Source organism: Musa acuminata, chromosome BXJ3-4, assembly GCF_036884655.1.
Source record: "Musa acuminata AAA Group cultivar baxijiao chromosome BXJ3-4, Cavendish_Baxijiao_AAA, whole genome shotgun sequence".
NCBI lineage: Eukaryota > Viridiplantae > Streptophyta > Magnoliopsida > Zingiberales > Musaceae > Musa > Musa acuminata.
The window spans coordinates 4,348,535-4,367,196 of NC_088352.1; the positions used below are offsets into that span (position 1 = coordinate 4,348,535).

At 35.7% G+C, this 18,662-nt stretch overlaps 1 protein-coding gene across 1 annotated transcript; it reads right to left on the bottom strand.

Moving 5' to 3' along the window:
- Positions 1–143: 143 nt before the first annotated feature.
- LOC135636315 (pumilio homolog 1-like) lies at positions 144–18,220 on the bottom strand. The gene is made up of 11 exons (XM_065147982.1): positions 17,986–18,220; positions 17,201–17,885; positions 7,283–8,102; positions 6,484–7,042; positions 5,730–5,871; positions 5,540–5,647; positions 4,044–4,256; positions 3,811–3,921; positions 2,172–2,366; positions 513–687; positions 144–432 (listed from the first exon to the last, which is right to left on the bottom strand). The coding sequence occupies exons 2-11, from the start codon at positions 17,855–17,857 to the stop codon at positions 398–400; spliced, it is 3,015 nt and encodes a 1,004-aa protein (XP_065004054.1). The 5' UTR covers positions 17,858–17,885; positions 17,986–18,220; the 3' UTR covers positions 144–397.
- Positions 18,221–18,662: the final 442 nt, after the last annotated feature.

Genomic DNA, 18,662 nt, shown 5'->3' on the forward strand with positions numbered 1-18,662 from the left:
AGAGGATTTGAACAATGAATGTATTCCGAAGTACAAGCATCTTCTTATCTGGTACCGGGCAAAAAAGTGTAAAGAGATGCAGGCCAAAACTGCGTCCTGTGCTCTTCCAATAAACATTACTCACTCAAATTTACAGTTCGGGATGCATCAAAGGCCAAAGATCTACATTTGTCTACACATCATATTTGATAACATTGCTGTTGCTTTATCTATTACTTGAATACAGGGTGCAAATATACATGAGATCAGGGGAAAACTCTTATTCGAACATGACCGTCTTTTATTTACATTAAGAGAGGTCAGGCTCAAACTCGCCATTTATGCGGAAAATAAAGGTTAACTAGATGGTTACACTAGCCTCATTATCTGTACAACGATCCAGTGAGACTGCAACTTCTCATGATGAATGCGAGGGCACCCCAATGCGCCTTTCTGCAAGACAGGTGGCATGATTCAGTACAAAGTGATATAGCATTTTGTGGCAGATGACAGCCTACTAAAAACAGACTTACCTCCTGCAGCAACAAGCTTCTCGACACGGGTAACTATATGTTTCCCATATGTGTACCTCTTCAGTGCATTCAAGTGAACCTTGATGCGTGAAAGGATCAGTTCACGGTTTTGATCATCACATGTCTCAAGAACCTTTTGAACAACATAATTAGCAAATTGGTCCTTCATCATCACCTGTGAAGCCAAATTAAAAATCAGAACACATACTTGAAGGGAATGTGAAAATGTAAAGAACAATATCATGCAACAAGCATGAGCGTTTTAAATGTTTTAAGCTTACAATCTACTGCCGGTACCAACACATTCATAATGAAAGGTTATTAATGGTAACCTACTAAATGCTCAAAAGAAAAATAGTGGCCTACAAAAACAATTCTGGTCAAAGACTGGAAAATAACTTGCATCTGTTCAAAGACTGGAAAATAAAGTGTAGAAATGCATTGCATGTGATGCACGACCATTTTAGTTGTTTCTTATTTGAATAATTTTTTTATCAGTGACTTTCACAAATTTCATAAATTGTCACATTACAACATCTACCACAACCCTATATTAGTTACCAAGGGTGTCCAAGAAGAAGGAAGAAGGAAAAAGGGGTAGCCAAATGAAGAAAATGAGATAATAATAGGTTTGATTGAAGATATGAAGAAAAAGGAAAGAGACGTCAGAATTTGATTGGAGGTTTTATCCTCACAAGAAAGTTTTTCCATTAAGCACATCAATCAAGAATACCATCAAAATGGAAGAATTATTTTCTAAAATAAATCCGAAATGTCTATCTTCTTCAAAGAAGAAAAAATAATTAATATATTTGACTACATATAATTGTTTTTTTTTTCTTTAATTGTGTATTTTCTTTTTCAGTACATGGGCCTATAATAGGGGAATCAGAATTGTAACTGAAGACCAGAGAAATGAATGAATCAAAGTATGTTTTCATCCATTATGTGCGATAATGAATAGTATCAGATCACATTTATTTTTTTGATGATATGAATTCATCCACGTGCAAGATGTAGAATAGTGTCTGCAAGCACAGCTTACATAGCAACATGTTACGATCAACAAAAGCCCTCCCCATCATAAGCAGCGAAGCAAGTGAGGGACAGAGCAGAAACAAATGGGTAGTTTCACCTCATCTAGAACTGAAGGATCAGGCCTCAGTCTTTTTACCCATCCAAAAGTCACCACTACAACAGCTAGTCGATGGAGGCTAATAGGCCATGTATGAAAGTTTGGGAAGGTACACCAACAAATTCTTTCTTTTTTTTTCTTTTTTTCTGGTTCTGCAAGATACCAACTGTGTCAGCAAGCACAGCATAGAATGTAGCATTTTGACAGCCAGTACCATCAATGCTATAGGAACTTCAATCCTTGACAATATGTAACACTTCCAGTGTTCAGACCAATATGTCCATACATAATTTTCTTAGGTGTTAAATCAGCTTAAAGAAAGTATCACAAAGATCACCATTCATCATGAAAGCAAGACTTCTCACCACTAACATTGCCACTAAAGTCTTTGTTCCCATCCATTCAGCTAAACCAACCAAATAGATTAATAGTTTTTACTTCTAAAAAGACAACACCTTGATTTATTTTCCTAAGTGATAAAAACCTAATGCTAGTCTAATAGAAAAAAAGTATGAATAGCATACCTGTAAGGGTTCATTTTCATCAGTTGACCCAAGCATTTCATTTATTAAAAGTTGGCGTTCCTCAGGGGTACCATAAGTCAAGCACTTCTCTACTACGTTTGATGCATATTTTTGCTGGCTCATTTTTACTATCTGTCCAGTGAGCTGGCTTATAATATCAGACCGTTCTTCTTGTCTACCATGCTGCAAAACATGCTAATAAAACAAGCAGGAAAACCATGTCAATTCATAATGAAATGTATAAAAATGAAAACGTGTGACATAAACAATAAGCGCAATGAAAAACAACTGATAAAAAAATAAAGAAAATAATAAGCATAAACATGAAGTCCAACAAAAGTAAAATCCTGAAGAAATACAATTAATTCTGAGGCACTCCATATAATGCAATTCAAGCATCACGACAACTGTTCAGAAAAACTCGCACCACAAAAGACAGGCAAATAAAGAAAGTGAACACATCAGAACAATAAAACAGCAATGAGTAGCAGCTAATATACAAGCCATATGCAGTGGCAAAGAAAGTAAGATACAAATAACTAAGCAAGATGTCATCTTTCTGTTCTGTAATCTTTTCATGTTTTATTAACTTAGCTGCTACATCAACAGTTTTAATTTCATTGAAAGTAATTGCTGGTATTGTTCAATTTGCAACAAAAATTCCGTGGTTATCAAGCATCAAAACATGACCCAAAGGGAAATAGTGTTTTATACCTTTTCTCCTCCCTTACATTAAATTAAATGAGTTCAGGATGGGTTAAAGAGTCGCTTATAATTTGCATGACAAACCAATAAAATAGCAAGCACAGAGTTACCAGGACAGAACCTAGGTTGAAAAGTCTAATACACTACTCCTAATGCACACAATTATCTTCATGTTCTAAGTAAGCAGCCCAATGTGTGATAGATCTTTCTTCATCACATCTCCTTTCGATCATTTATTACCTACCTTTTCATTTTTTGCAAAGTGCAGACCATAGGTTAAAGAAAAAAAAGAAGGAAAAAAAAGGGACACACCCACACCACTCATAAAAAAAGGGGTACTGATGCCTCTAGGCCCACTATTAGTCTATTATGCAAGCTCAACTATTAGCAGGCTACATAGCTTGCAAACATTGACAATCATCCCACTGGCAGGAAAGGCCCACAAATCCACAACCATGATCCTAGATCAGCTCAAATACAATAATTTGTTACATCCCAAGCTTGAAATTTTGTATCCTTAATTCCAGCAAGTTGCACTGGAGTTACTCCTTGAGGGTTGGATAGCGACAAAATCTTGTATCATAGTCCATATCTGGTAGGATATTTTAAGATATCACAGAAACACTATGCCTCTCCACTTAAATGTGCTATTTCAACAAAATCATATTGTTTTAGAGGTAATTTGAGAATTATCTTCTTCAGTTCATTAGCAAGTACCTTCAAATCAAATTTAAAATATTGAAAATTTGATGTTGAAGTAGCCATGTCACCAAACAAAATATAAATGTTCTGTTGACAAAAAGCTTCAAGTAACCATACCCCAGGTCATGAACTTTAACCAGCATAGCAGACACGGGCAACATTCCACCATAGGAACATAATGCACACATATTATAAGAGGAAACCAATTCAATTAAATGATAAAGTAACCTACTTGAATAACATAATTCCCATATTGGTCTTGTGCCAAAGTACAAACAGACTCCCTGATCTCATCCATCATGATGCTTTGAGTTTTTGGATCATCACAGTGCTCCAGGACTCTCTGCATATTTAAGATGTGATACACCAGAGATAGAACAAGAAAAGCATATGCGAGCAAATAATTAGACACTGTCACTTGTATAATTGTTATAATAAGTGACACAAAGAAGATTATTCTGGCACCTGTATGACTCGACAACCATATGGGTGGGTGGACAGGGCCACGACATGCCCAAAGAATGATTCAATTATGAATTGTATTTTTTCCTGAGGAACACATTCGATACATTTCTGGATTACATGGTTGCCATTCTGATCACGCACACACTTCATTATTTGTCCATCAAGCTCTAGCACCATGTCAGTCTGTTGATTTACATCAACCACTTCTAGTGCCTGCCAAAAGAATGAGCCAAACTTTCTGATGACAACATCAAATGCATGAGATGGAGTTTTGTAGCAGGTCCAAGTAGAAATAAAATAATGAATTAAAGCCATACTATACGATGTGAGAATGCAAATCTTGAACACGTATTGTGATGAGGGAATGCACCGACATCAAATTAGGTATTTAATTCATCATTTTGAAAAGTACAGATGAAATTTGAGAACAAAACAAATGCAACATCTCATCAGGCAAGAAACCCAAAGTTCTTCAGTCATAAACTCAACATACTTGGTAATTCATGTACATGTAAACTTGAATGCTAGTCACATGCGTAAATATAATGAGAACTAAGATTTGATGTAAATATATGCTATTCTTCAGTCTCCAAAAATCATTATGTTACAATGCAAGAAAATTCACTCCACAGCTCTACCTTGCCAGCTTACATGTCAATCAAGTTCAACCGGCCATGTCAGGGGTTCAATTGTTTCCTGTCATAAACAGGTTAGAACAGCAGCTTAGGAAGTCCAGAAAGAATTAGGAGGATAAAGGTTATGAAACTAACATTCAGGCAACTAAATCTGAATCAAAATCAAGGTGTAGGCTTAATTCCTAATCAAAATAGTGATGTTTGGGCTTCATCCACGTCCTGACATTCGGGCAATAAACACCATACCGGATCTGAACAGCCTGATCGGGCTTCGTCCATGTCCACATCTACGCAGACCAAAATCCAGTACTGGTCTGGAGGTTCGATGATCCTTGATCTCAACTATTTGTAATCAGCTACATTAGTCTTTTGCCACCATTGAGAATGCCAGTTATGAGAAGCATACTGTGTTTTTTTAGCACTTGCTACCAGAATCAGAGATTATAATGTTCTAAATATTCAAATTTATTGCTGATAGCCCTCAATAGGAATCTAATAAGTAATAATTCTTGATGTGCTAGTCGGAACACATATCTTGCTCATGTTATTGTTGTTGAACAATTCTTAATGTGCCTTAAATTTTGGATATTAGTCTCATATTATATAAGTCTAAGATTAAGGGCATTGCAATCAACAAGTCATGGCGTTCACATTTAATGATATTTGAATCCTTTTTATGATTCAAATTGTCTTCAAATGACCCTAATTATCAAAAAAGCATAATGAAATCATCATATTCTGAACAACATAAAGCAAGCAGATAAACAAGCAAAACAGGAAAATTAAACAGAAACAAGATATAGTTATCCTCGTAAGAATCCAAGACATGGAATAAAAGGTAAGAGATTGCTTATATCAAACCTTCTGGATTACCCTACAACCATACATTTGAAGACTGAGAGGCAAAACATGACCCTTAAGTTGACCTGCAAGTTGCTTTCTCTGACTTTCTGTACCATGCTCAAAGAACTGCAATTATAGTGATTATCAACACTAGATATTTTCAAGAACAGAATGCAAAGAATAACTTGTTAGAATAAAGACTTCATACTTTCTGAATGACATAATTCCCAAAAACATCAGTCATCAAAGAATGAGCTTTAGGAAGTATCTCAGGAAAAATCTTGTTCTTATCTTCCTCTGTAGCAGTCTCAAGTTTTTGTTGGATAAAACGACTTCCAAACTGATCCGCACTGGAAAAACAAAGGAGTCAATTATCAGTCCTAACTGACTATCATAGTTTTATCATGATCTATAAAAATCGATCAATCCTAACCTGAAACAGCTAATTTGTTCTGGGATTGACCATAGCCAAACCAAACAGTCCACCAAAAAAAAGGGAAAATCTGATTTTTTATCAGCTAGCAAAATATATTGCATGGTATCATGCAAAATAATATAAATATCATATAAAATCATACAGAAAATAACATTATGCAGTACAGAATTATATGTAACAACCAATAATAGAAACTACAAATATATGATAATTGGTTACAATTTTTATCAATCACAAAATTGTGGCATATATAAAAATCAGCAAACTAGCACACAAATCAAGCTTTATGTGGTAATCCCATTGCCAAACTTCCAAGGTAGAAACTAAGACATTAAAAATGACAGCTTCAAACTTAAATTTAAAATTTTCAACTTTAATTAATTATTAATTGATAATTTTGAATTATAACAATTAAATTTTGTCAAAATCAATCCTCCAATCTGACCAACCATTTCCAATCCCGACGTTTAAAAATTTGCTTAAAATCTGAAAGATAGATATCTGTAGGGAATTGAACAGAGAGTACCTGAATTCAACAACATGACCTACAATATCTGACAGCTCAAAAGATCTAGTCTTGTTGTTCTTAAATTCTTCCAACAAAGACGACATGTAACCTTCTTTCATGGCACCATTTTCTGTGGTCCATGATCCAATGGACCCTCCAGCTGCAGTCCTTATATTGGAGGATATGCGTAACCGCTCACCCTGCCTTACAGGGCTTCCAGAACCCAAGGTAGGAGTGTGAATAGCAGTAGATAGATGACTTCCTGGATATGGCATACCAACACCAAAAAAATGACTGCTATAGAAGCCATGATCTGAATCACCAGATTTGCTCAGGAGAGGCATGCCATATTGTAATTTTTGTTGGGCAAGCAAGGATCCAAGATATGCATTTTGATACTCGGGCAAGTCCATCTGCGGAACACCAAGAAAATTCCTTCCCGAATAAGAATTCAAACTTCCAGCAGCATGTACTAGTGATTCAGAAGCACTCTGTAAATGCTGGGAAAACAGAGAGTCCATAATTTGTCCCTGGAAACCAGAGGCCACCTGATTCCCAGTTGTATTCAGATACTGTCCTGCACCATCCATCAATTTTCACAATGAGTTAGCTTAAAAAACAGAAAAAAGAAATTACTGGATATAACACATTCATATGTAAACATGTGGATATGATACATCCAAGAAACATATACCTACACAAAATAGCTATAATAACATACCTGAAAATACTCATGCATGTAATACTTACATTTATGGTTGCATGAGTGTAGAAAAATAGGAAATGAAGGGGGAAGAAAGAAAGAGAGAACAACTACCTGCATCTAGCTGATTATTTAGCATTGTTTGCAGTCCGTGATTGCTACTATAAGATTTTGAGCTTGAACCACCAAAGTCAATACTCGGGACATCAGCATTTGGATGTAGATTTCTAGAAATTGTTGTACCTACAGAAGGTACTTTCTTGTAAACTTTATTATAGGAGGGTTGCTTTGACAATTCTGGTAAACCAAAGTCTGTTGAACTACCAGTTTTCTTGGATGAATCACTGTATCCAACAACATTATTGGGATTTTTCAGCGTCGGTGACAAGGATTTATCAATGACTTTTTGCTGCAGAAATTGTCTGTCATCACCAGGTATATCATAAAGCAATCCAGATTGATTAGGAAATTCCTCGTTAGGTTGGCCTGGTACATGGCCTTCTCCATCTAATGTTATTCTTCTAGACAAGTTCAAGTCAGATAAACCAGCCACAACATCACCACAGTCAGCCATATGAGATGAAACACCACCTAAGCCATTTGGTCGATAAATATCACTGTTTCTCACTCCCACAGGCGGAAGGCAGGGGCTTGGTGATCTCCGAATCAATTGAGGATCAGGGGTTGTACTTCTGGAAAGAGAGGAAGCCAATGCAGATGCAAAGGAATGTGAAATTGATGACCCAAGGCTTTGGACCCTAGTAAGACTGGAGGAAGTTGTCCCAGATTGCATGCCACCTAAAGCGTCAGAGCCATCATGAAGCTGCATTAGTGGTGAATCCAGACCTCTTATTGGATCAACATTATCATATGCATTTCGACTAACTGGGCGTGCAATATGCCCAATAACAGAGGGTGGATGGCTGAGTTCCTCCTGCAATTTAAATATAGTCTACATTAGCCTAAAAAACAAACAATATACATCCAAACAGAAAGTCAGGATCAGACAACTGAAAAAAGACAGGCAAAAAAATTCAGAAAAATAGAAAGAAAATGGAAAACCAAATCCCCAGAAGCAAATAGACATTGTAGTATTTAATTATTTATAATTCTAAAGCACAATAGAAGACATATGCTCTCAATTCAGCCATTCAAGTGATATGACAAATAAAAGCTTAATTATGATCATAAGTTTAGGATGACAAATAAGGCTATTTTTGATAAATAAGGTGATTTTTTCCTGAGGAATGTAGATAATAGATACTTAAGATAAGAAGACCAAAAGTTTCATTTAATCCTCTAATAGTAATGTTATAACAGGGAAAGAAAATTTTGGCATGCCTAATCATAACAATTGTACAGGAAGTAATATAAAAAGCAAAAGTAGGTAAATTCCTAACCTCAACAAAAAGGGAAAACATTTAGTTTGTTCTTCGACACATAGGTGGATGGAAACATAGGAAAAAAGAACATAACTGAGGATAATCATTGCAGGATCAAGACAATTTTGTGAAGAGGTTACAGACTAATTATCAGAAATGGACAAAAAATATTACAGCAAGCCTGCATGTTTAATATATATATCACAATAAATTGATGCTTCCTAATTTAGCAACCAGATCAGTTAAGAGAATAATAACAATAACAACAAAGCCAAAAGTCTCAACTACTTCGGGTCGACTACATGGATCTTTTGCTACCATTGAGATCTGTAAGAAGTCATATGTTTAGTTAAGTCCAAAGTACTTAAATCTTTATTTATAGTTTCTATTCAAATCTTTTTAGGTCTTCCTCTACCTCTCCTCGTACCACTCAGGATTTGTTATACCAACACGTATCGCTCGGTATAGGTGAGACATACCGGTCCGATATGAAATCGATACGCAGACCATCCTATACCGGACAATACCATTACATGACCTCGCATCGCCCGATATAGGGTTTGTACCAGTCAGTAACGATCGAAATTCGATCGTTACTAACCAATACAGGTTGGTAACGGTCAGATTTCGACCGTTACCGATCAAAGGCTAAGATTGTCCTGTTTCAAATGGTCAAATTAATTGCTTGAACCACTGGAAAGCGTTTAAAAAAACCATTTCCTCCTCTTTCAACTTATTTCACTCTCTCAATCTCTTCAACTCTCTCACTCTTTCTCACATACATCTCTCTTTCATTCTCACATTTTCATACTCCTAAATTCAACAAAGCTACAATTTGTGGATTGGATCAAATTTGAGAAACTCATTTGGGAGGATTAAGAGGAAACACATTAATCAAAAAGTGTGTCCTTTTTCTAGATTTTTATTGACTTATGAGATTATTAAGCCTATTTTATATGGTTAATGACTTAATGTCTAATATGTTATTTGATATGTTTTTGATGGTAGAATAATATTAATTAAGGAGTAATTAAGGTATTTAATGTTGTGATTAGTGTGTTTAGTGCAGATTTTTTCGAAATTAGATAGTTAATGGATCAAATCTTTGTATTTCATGCATATTAAGGTGATTTATATGTTTATGATGGCATAATAGGTGTAACTAGGTTTTAATTAAGATTTATAATGTTGTGATTATTGATTTTAATGATGATTTACTTCAAGGTATGTAATTTCGAATAATACCGTCCGGTACGGGCGGTACGTACCGGTCCATTAGCTTACCGGTACACGGACCGCTCGTTACCAGGCGAAACGAAAAAAATATAAAAAATTATATATATATATATATATATACATACATACCGAGCGATATACCGAAGGGTATACCACTCGGTATACAATTTCGTACCGTACCGAGCAAACGTCGAAACTCCAGTACGATACAAAATTGCATACCTTGATTTAATCAAGATTTGATCAATATTAGATCAATTCAATATCTTTAATACCTATTAGGGTGTTTGAGATATTTATAACAATGAAAGAAGACTGGTTAGGGATTAATTAACTATGTTAACGCTATGATTAGTATATTTAATTATGATGATATTAAAATTTGATCCATATTAGGTCAATTAAATATCTTTAATGCCTATTAGAATGTTTGGTATGTTTATAATGATGAAAGAGAAATAATTAAGGAGTAATTAACTATGTTAATGATGTGATTAGTGTATCTAATGATAATTTTTGGATTAAGTATACGTACTTAATGCTTTTTAGGATGTTTAACATATTTATAATGGTAAAATAGAGCTAATTAAGGTTTAATTAAGTTTTTTATTGCTGTAATTAATGTATTTAATGAAAATTTTAATGATATTGAGTTAATTCTACATATTTAATACAGAATAGGTTGATTAACATGTTTATAGTGATAAAGTAGGGTTCATTATGTATAATCACACTTTGTTAATTAATTCAATCTTGGTAGGAACATGACAACAAAGGAACAAGCACATAATGATGTATGGGATCATGCTTGAAAGATAAAGGGGAACCGTCATCATTGACAATGCATTTATTGTGACTATATCAACAAGGGTGGAGGAATCACCTGGGTGAAGATGCATTTGGCCGGTAGATATCCTAATGTTGCAAAATGCAAGAAGGTTCCGATAGAGATCGATAAATCCTTTCAAGACTAGTTACAATAGGTAAGAGAAGATATGATGATAAAAAAGATAAGAACTGAGAAAGAATACTATAGGTCAATGTAAGAGTCAGTTTATGATGAATATAAGGGTCGCAACGATGAAATCGACCCAAATCTCAGAGTTGGTATTCATGCATTACTGGAGCATCAGTGTAATTTAATTCATAATTTTTTTAATATTTAAAATTTTTTACTATTGTCTATTTTTTAAATTAGTAATGTAACTTAATTCATAATTTTTCAATATTTGTCTTGTAACATATTATCTAAATCCAACCATTCAATTTCGGTACAGTCTTCGAATGTGATCAAATTTATTGTCAACATTAAGAAATGTTATATATCGACTCTTATCAAACACTACCGATGCAGCTAATGTTATTCGGAAGGTCGATTATTCCGAAAAACAATTGATTTATTCTCTAACATTGTAGTTGTATCGTACCATTATAATATGGATCCTGATAAGGAAAAATTATATACATGTTGATTATAAACTATATTTGATATTAATTATTTATAATGCTAATAAAGTCTTATTTATATCTTTTAGCAGTCGAGTGATGGCTACAATTTGGAGGGGACGCACCAAATTTAAGGAATGTTATCGTCCGTGTACTTTTGCAGACGACATCTAGTGGACGTAATTGGTCAATATTTATATTGATTCACATGAAGGTTCGCAATAGACTCATATAAACAAAGAAACTGGTATATGTCCACTATAACATGCGACTAAGATTACGATGTGCCGATCTGGACAAGGAGTTAGAGGAAACAGAAATTGATCCCATCAACTTCCAATTCTACAACGAAGATTCAGAGTTGATGTTAGAGTAGGTGGAAGCATTGGAGAACCAAAAGGATCTTTTACTTGATGAGGTGGGAGATCCTCAACGTCCTTCGCATTTTATCATCGAGGCAATAGAAGAAAAGGAAACACATCCCTATTAAGAGGAATATTCTCCTCAGAACGTGATGGAAGGAGCCGAACAATATCAAGTCAGACTACTCGAGTAATTACAAACACCTAACCGTCACAGTAGTCCTCCCAGCGTGTAAACGCAAAGGCAAAGGGATAGGCAGTAGCATCGGTCGCACTAGTTGGAAAAAATTGAGTCAGGTGACGAAATACCTTCTTAATCGTATTCAACAACCGGCTCAATCCAGAGACATGGCAGCGACATGGACAGTAGTGTCTCGACCGATAATGGCAGAGACACCAGGGAGTCGATGGTCCCATCTACATAATTTGAGGGTGATGTATGGACCGAGGAGCAGTATTTTACACATGCCACCCAAGATTTGAATCATGGAACTCGACAAGGTACTGGTCAAGTTTATAACAAAAGGGGAAGGGGAAGGCAATGGATGATTTTGAGTAGATACGACAGAGCCTACACAACGTAGACATAGAGCAAAACTCAATGTATTCATAGTCGTCATATTATAAAGAATCTTATGGCCAACAATAATACGATGATAGCTGGTCATACTTCTCCGAGCAGTAGTACAATGATTGATCTTATGATACGAAGCAACAGATCAGTAGCGAAAGTAAAAGTTCTGACATTATTCTCCATGCTCTGCACCAATACATGCCACAATCATATTTGTCTTAGGAGCCGCCTTGGACACGTGCGATCAACAATAATCAAACTCTGACTATCACCTCATTGATACACCAATGGCACACAATGTATCAATATACTATGTCGTGGAATCAATTTCTGAATTGGGTCCGACAAACATATCAAAATTGGTATACAAATGCATAGAATCGATGACCCCGATCCACAGCCTATGGAGTCCCATCGTTCTTTTTTTGTGGTAGAACCAGGTATATCCATCGATTGATTACTTGATTCATTTGAACCATAAAGTTAAAATTGTTTAAAAAAATCTAACAATTCAAATCATTTCTTTATAGATATTCAATATTAACAGAAGGATGACTTGAAACATAACATAAAGCTACTCCTCAAAGTTTGAAAAAGATATATCACTACAATTTAGATTATTTTTGCTAAAATTATACTAAGTTAATATTTATTTTTAACTTTAGAACCCTAATCTAACTTTTTATCAAGTATTTTTAAAGCCATTTTGGTATTTTTGGCACACAGTCGATACGCCCCAACGTACAAACACATGGTTGGTACAACAATACAAACCAGTTCGGCAATCCTTGGTACCACTAACATCAATCATTTCACCTCTTCCAACTATAACATACAGAAATCTCCTAAGCATATACTCATGCCATCTTAAGCAATTTTCTCTAATCTTATTCTCTATCGAAGCGATATCTAATTGTTCACGAATAAAAGTATTTCTTTTCTTATCTTTCTTAGTAATTCCATACATCTATCTCATCATTATCATCGCGGCAATACAAGCATTTTGTATATGTTATTTTTTAACTACCCAACACTTCAATCCATAAAGCATTTTTGATCTCCCAACTATCTTATAAAATTTACCTTTTAATATCAAAGATATCCAATGATCACACAAGACTCCTGATACCCCTTATCATTTTAACCATCATGTTTTTACTCTATGAATAATATCTTCATCGATCTCTCCATCTTGTTGAATAATTAATCCAATATATCTAAAGCATGGTTCGCCTTATTAATCCATACCAATGTACCGACCAACTATCGATACGATAAATATCGAGTCATACTAAGGATATGGACACATGGGACATGGGGACATATTAATGTATAGCCTATACTGATTTCCTATTGGATCGATACGTACCGCCTATACTAAACGATATGTTACGGTACGATGAACCTTAATCTAAAACTTTTACTTAAAGAAACTTCTTGTTCATTCAACTAAACTACATTCTCATGTCTATTCTTAAAATTACTAAGATTGCATCTCATATATTCAATTTTAGTCCTACTTAATCTAAAACCTTTAGTTTTTTAGGATTGCCTCCATAGCTCAAATCTATAATTAATTCCACTTAAGCTCTCATCAACTAAGACAATATCATCAGTAAAACTTACTAATAGAACAGTAAAAGAAAAGGGATAAAAATTACATCTATAAAGAGCATGTATGACTAAACTTACGGATAGGCTTTTTGTAGATTTTAGCATAAACAAAGCTACTTTTACAAATCAATTTGTTAGTTGTAACATGTTCTCAAACGGGCATCTTGGAGAAAAGTTAAAAAGCAACTTCTAGAAGAGAAGGATGGGCTTCTCATAATGATACAACAGACCCTCTTCACCTCAACAACCCACAATAAATATGACCATCACTTCCACAGCCAATAATAGTTGTCATCGCTGCCACCAACACCACCTCCATCATGATCATAGCAAATGATGCCATCATCCCTGTTGCCGCCATGACCAACGCCACCTCCAATGCAACCATTGCCATCACCATCACCACCAACTACAACGACCATTTCTATCCACAACCACCACCTGCTATCATCACCACCACCACCAAGGGCAATTTTTGACAATATAGTTTGTGAGAGGTAACAGTAATAATCACAATTTGAGGAAACAGTACTAAATCCTACATGCTTGGAAAATAAACCTCATCAAACTGATACTTCCTAATTTAACAGCCAAATCAGTTTAGCAAAACAAATAAAAGAAAAATTAAAATCAAGAAGTTCCAGCTACAAAAGTTGAAGTGAAATGCAGTCCAAGCCACTAGCACACTGACTTAGATCTCCAATACAGAGTTATAAATTGGAAATAAAAAAACAAGGTAAGCATAACATGAAAAGTTTAATTATGCTTTCTTTTTCCATTCAGTGATGAACTAGCCTTCACTTGCTATACTAAGTTTGTTATTTTGGTATTATGCTTAATGAAGTTAATACAACAATATTTACACATTTATACGCTGCTTTATTATCTGAAATGTTGCTCCTTCACTACATAGTGATTGTGTTACTTGAAGTTTGGTATTATGGTTGTGTAGAATCTCTCAGAGTGTCTAACAAATATTCTTTTTGAACTTGTGAACTTTCCTTGTAATCATAAGTTTAATATATTGTCATTTCTCTTCTCCTACTGATTTTGTATATTTAGATTCAAACTCATTAGCAGCTACATAGGCTACAAGTTGCTTTTCCTTGAGAAACAATGTCATGTTGGGTCTGTCTACGTCACATATATATTGAATCTAAATATACAAAATCAATAGGAGAAGAGAAATGACAATCTGCTAAACTTGTATTTATGATTACAAGGAAAGTTCACAAGTTAAAAAAGAATATTTGTCAGACACTCTTCAGAGATTCTACACAACCACAATACTAAACTTCAAGTAACACAATCACTATGCAGTGAAGGAGCAACATTTCAGATAATAAAGCAGCATATAACTGTGTAAATAGTGTTGTATTAACTTCATTAAGCACAATACCAAAGTAACAAACTTTAAGTAAAGCAAGTGAAGGCTAGTTTATAATCATAAGGACCAGGGAAAAAGACCTAAAAACTAGTACTTCTGGCTTGATGGCTGGACTTGTCACTACAGCAAGCCAAACAATCCTACGATGCTTACCTCTTTCGAGATGCTAAAGCTAAATTTTCAAATTCATATAAAGTAAAAGCAAAATAGATGACATTAGATAATAAGAAGATTAAAGATATGAACAGATAAAAGGAAATATATACTTAGTAGAACTAACGCTAGGTACACAATACAACATAAGACATCAGACAAAGATGCTTACACCATTGCGATAATAAAATAATCTTGAATGGATTGCAGAAAGGAATATTATGGTAAATATTAGTTCAAGAACAGAGCTTACGTGTAATGGCTGAAAGTAAAAGATAGCTCTCAGGTGTTAATTAATGTATAAAAGTATACCAATGGATGCAATTAAAATGACATCAACAGCAAAAAATGTGGACAAAGCCATGTTATTGGCAACTGATCAGGGTCAAAAAAACCATCTAGGCTACAAACTTCCTATATAAGGATGAATGCATGGATATATGTGTTATATTAAAAATTATATAGGATGTGATGGTGCACATTTAACTAGATGCATAAAATTACAGAAGACAGGAATATTTTTTTATAGACCTGTTGTATCCACCTTTCGTAGTCTTTTTACTAAGGAATAAACAGACAAGAACAAAAATATTTCTTATAATATAGACGTGTTGTATCCAACATTTCTAGTCTTTGCATATTGTTCGTTTTACTAAAGATTAAACTGACATTCTTTTTACTAATCCAAAAACTTAAACTTAGCTTAACAATGAGCAAATGGACTTTAAAAATAATCTGAATACTATCAGTTGCTTAAAATTGATGTCAACAGCACTTGAAAGTTGAAACAACTTTTATACAGTCATCTCAGAAACTGCATCAGGTCCATAGCATAAGATTGAAAGGTTCTCCAGTTAAAATATTACAATGGAACAGATATAGATGGGTAAAGAAATCAAACAGACAAAGTAATGAATCAAAAATTGTGTAATGGAATGCTTTTCTTAAGTTGATTCTTTTTAGAAAGATGTTAATGACCATTTTATGTAAGCCACCCAAAAGGCTTCAAGACAACTGCATGATACAGAAGCTGAGGAGGTTAATTGCCAGGAAATGTTCAAACAGAAAATAAATGAGCCATACCTTTCTCTTAAGTTAGGGATTTGCGGCAACAGTTCCTATTGTATCAGTAATGCAACTTCTAATAAATGTATTTTGTTAATGAAACTCAAAGAAATGTATTTTGTTTATGACTCGATACTTTATAAAAGCTCTAAAATAATCACCATCATTGTTTCAAATTGTGACCAGTGTTTACCAGTCAAAACTCAAAGAAATGTACCTTGCTTTGACTCAATAATTTATTAAAATTCCAAAATGCTAATCACCTTGGTTTCAAATACCGACCAGTATTTACCAATCCAAAAAAGGACCATGATGGTCTGATACTGGTTGATAACATTATTTTATTATATTTTGGCATGGTACCAGACGGTATAGGTCAGCATACCGCTTGGTAAATTCATACCATGCCGGTCTAGTTGATTACTGAAACCAATACCAAACGCAGATTTAAAACCTTGTTCACCACATGTAAATGATTTGTAAATGCATGAACGGCAAATTTTAGCTACATGAAAGAAATTTGCGTGTACGATGCCTTTGCCAAAGGTTCACCAAGGTCTCTTGAAGATTTTGGTAACTGATGTTCACAATCATCATCATCATCATCATTTCAGTCACATTCAAAGTCTTGACTGATAAAAATTTTCCTGGCTCAATTTTTATAACTAATATAGAAAGTCACATAAGTTATATGACTAGTCAATTATCCACAGTTTGTATACATATTTTATTACTTGTGAATTCAAATACTGGCTAAGCTATTTGGGTCACATGTATAAATTTGAATTTAAAAAAATAGAAAACTTTAGCTACCTGAAGTACATCTGCAAAACTCTTTCTCCTCATGCCAAGACCAACATCTGGTAGCCCAATAAACCCATCGCCACTCCTCTCAAGCCATTCCCCTGACTGCTGCCGAGATAGATTCAGTGGCAGCACCCCTCGACTGGGCTCCAGCATTTCCCGTTCCCCATCATGCATCAGGAAGCCTGGTTGCAATGAGAAAAGGGAGCTGCTTCGGTTATCACCACCCATGGATTCTTTTCTGCTCCGACTATCACCGACTCCTCCGAGCAATGATGCCCCTGCACGAAACCTCTGTTGTACACGCCAGTCCTCCTTCGATATTGCAGGCGGAGGCATCCTCGGATTAAGATTCTCATTGGAATAATAGTAGGATAAATAAGCTGGATGTGACCTCAAATCCTCCTCGGACAACAATTCTCCGGAATTCTGGCCACCGACAAGGCGAGGGGTCTCAGCGAACACATCATGCTCAAACAAGCTCCTAAAGGCGGTCCTTGATCCCTCCACAGTAGGAGGCGCGCTACCACTCCGGAAATTGAGCTCATCCCGGTTGAGATCGAAGAAACCTCGACTCTGATGCTGCTCCCGGAGCAAAACCTCAATATCCCTCTCGAAATCGTTATCAAAATTCCCACCCATTGCAGTTTCTGGCGCCATCTTCATGGAGCTCCGCGTCACCTTCACCAAAACCCTAACACCGCCTCCGTCACCGGATTGTTCCAACGAGAAATTTCAAAGAAGAAAATTCTGAACGGAGGAAGAAACAACAGATCGGCGGCAAAAGCTCTCACCTTTACGACAGTTCCCTCATCCAATCCACCCGAACGGCACCTGGAAACCCCGGTTCCGATCCAAAGATCGCTCTCTCACCGATCCAAGAAGCCGTTTTCGGATTGAATTAGGACATAAAACCGAACTTTAACCGTTGCGGATCGCCGTGAGAGAGAATCTAGGGTTTCGGAAAAACCAACACAATCGGTCTAAAGATCGCGGGAGGCGCACAAAAGAGGAACGAGGAGAGAGCAACGTCTCCTGAGGAGGAGAGATTTGCCGTGGTAAGACGATTCGGACCGTCAGATCTTGGATACAAGGCTGAGATCGCTTGTCGCACAACATCCGTGGCTCTTGAAGCGGTTCTCGACATGTCCCTTCCGATGAGGCGTCGTCAGCCGTCCGTTTCTCAGTTCGCACGATCTCGACCGCACACGTCGTCAGCTTATTACAGGCCTTAGGATTTCGGTCCAATTGGGCCTAAGATTGAGCACCTCGGGTGTAGCGGTTGCGGCACTTTTCCTACCAACTCGCAGCCACAATTACCTTCCTTTCTATTGGAGAATAACATCACCAAAGATGGGCTCCACCAGGAAATTCCCAATCATAACTCAGCTAGAAGACGGGGATCGCGTTAAGCGAGTGGTGTACTGTGGACGCATGAACGATGACGAACACACGTAGGTAGCCAAATGTG

Bases quoted from the DNA above. Each gene is read 5' to 3' on its own strand.
- LOC135636315 (XM_065147982.1), bottom strand. From the start codon at position 17,857: ATGAAGATGGCGCCAGAAACTGCAATGGGTGGGAATTTTGATAACGAT. The intron at 5,648-5,729 runs GTATGAAGTCTT...CTATAATTGCAG, and splicing joins GGAATTATGTCATTCAGAAA to TTCTTTGAGCATGGTACAGA. The intron at 4,257-5,539 runs GTTTGATATAAG...TTCTTTTGGCAG, and splicing joins GTTGTAGGGTAATCCAGAAG to GCACTAGAAGTGGTTGATGT.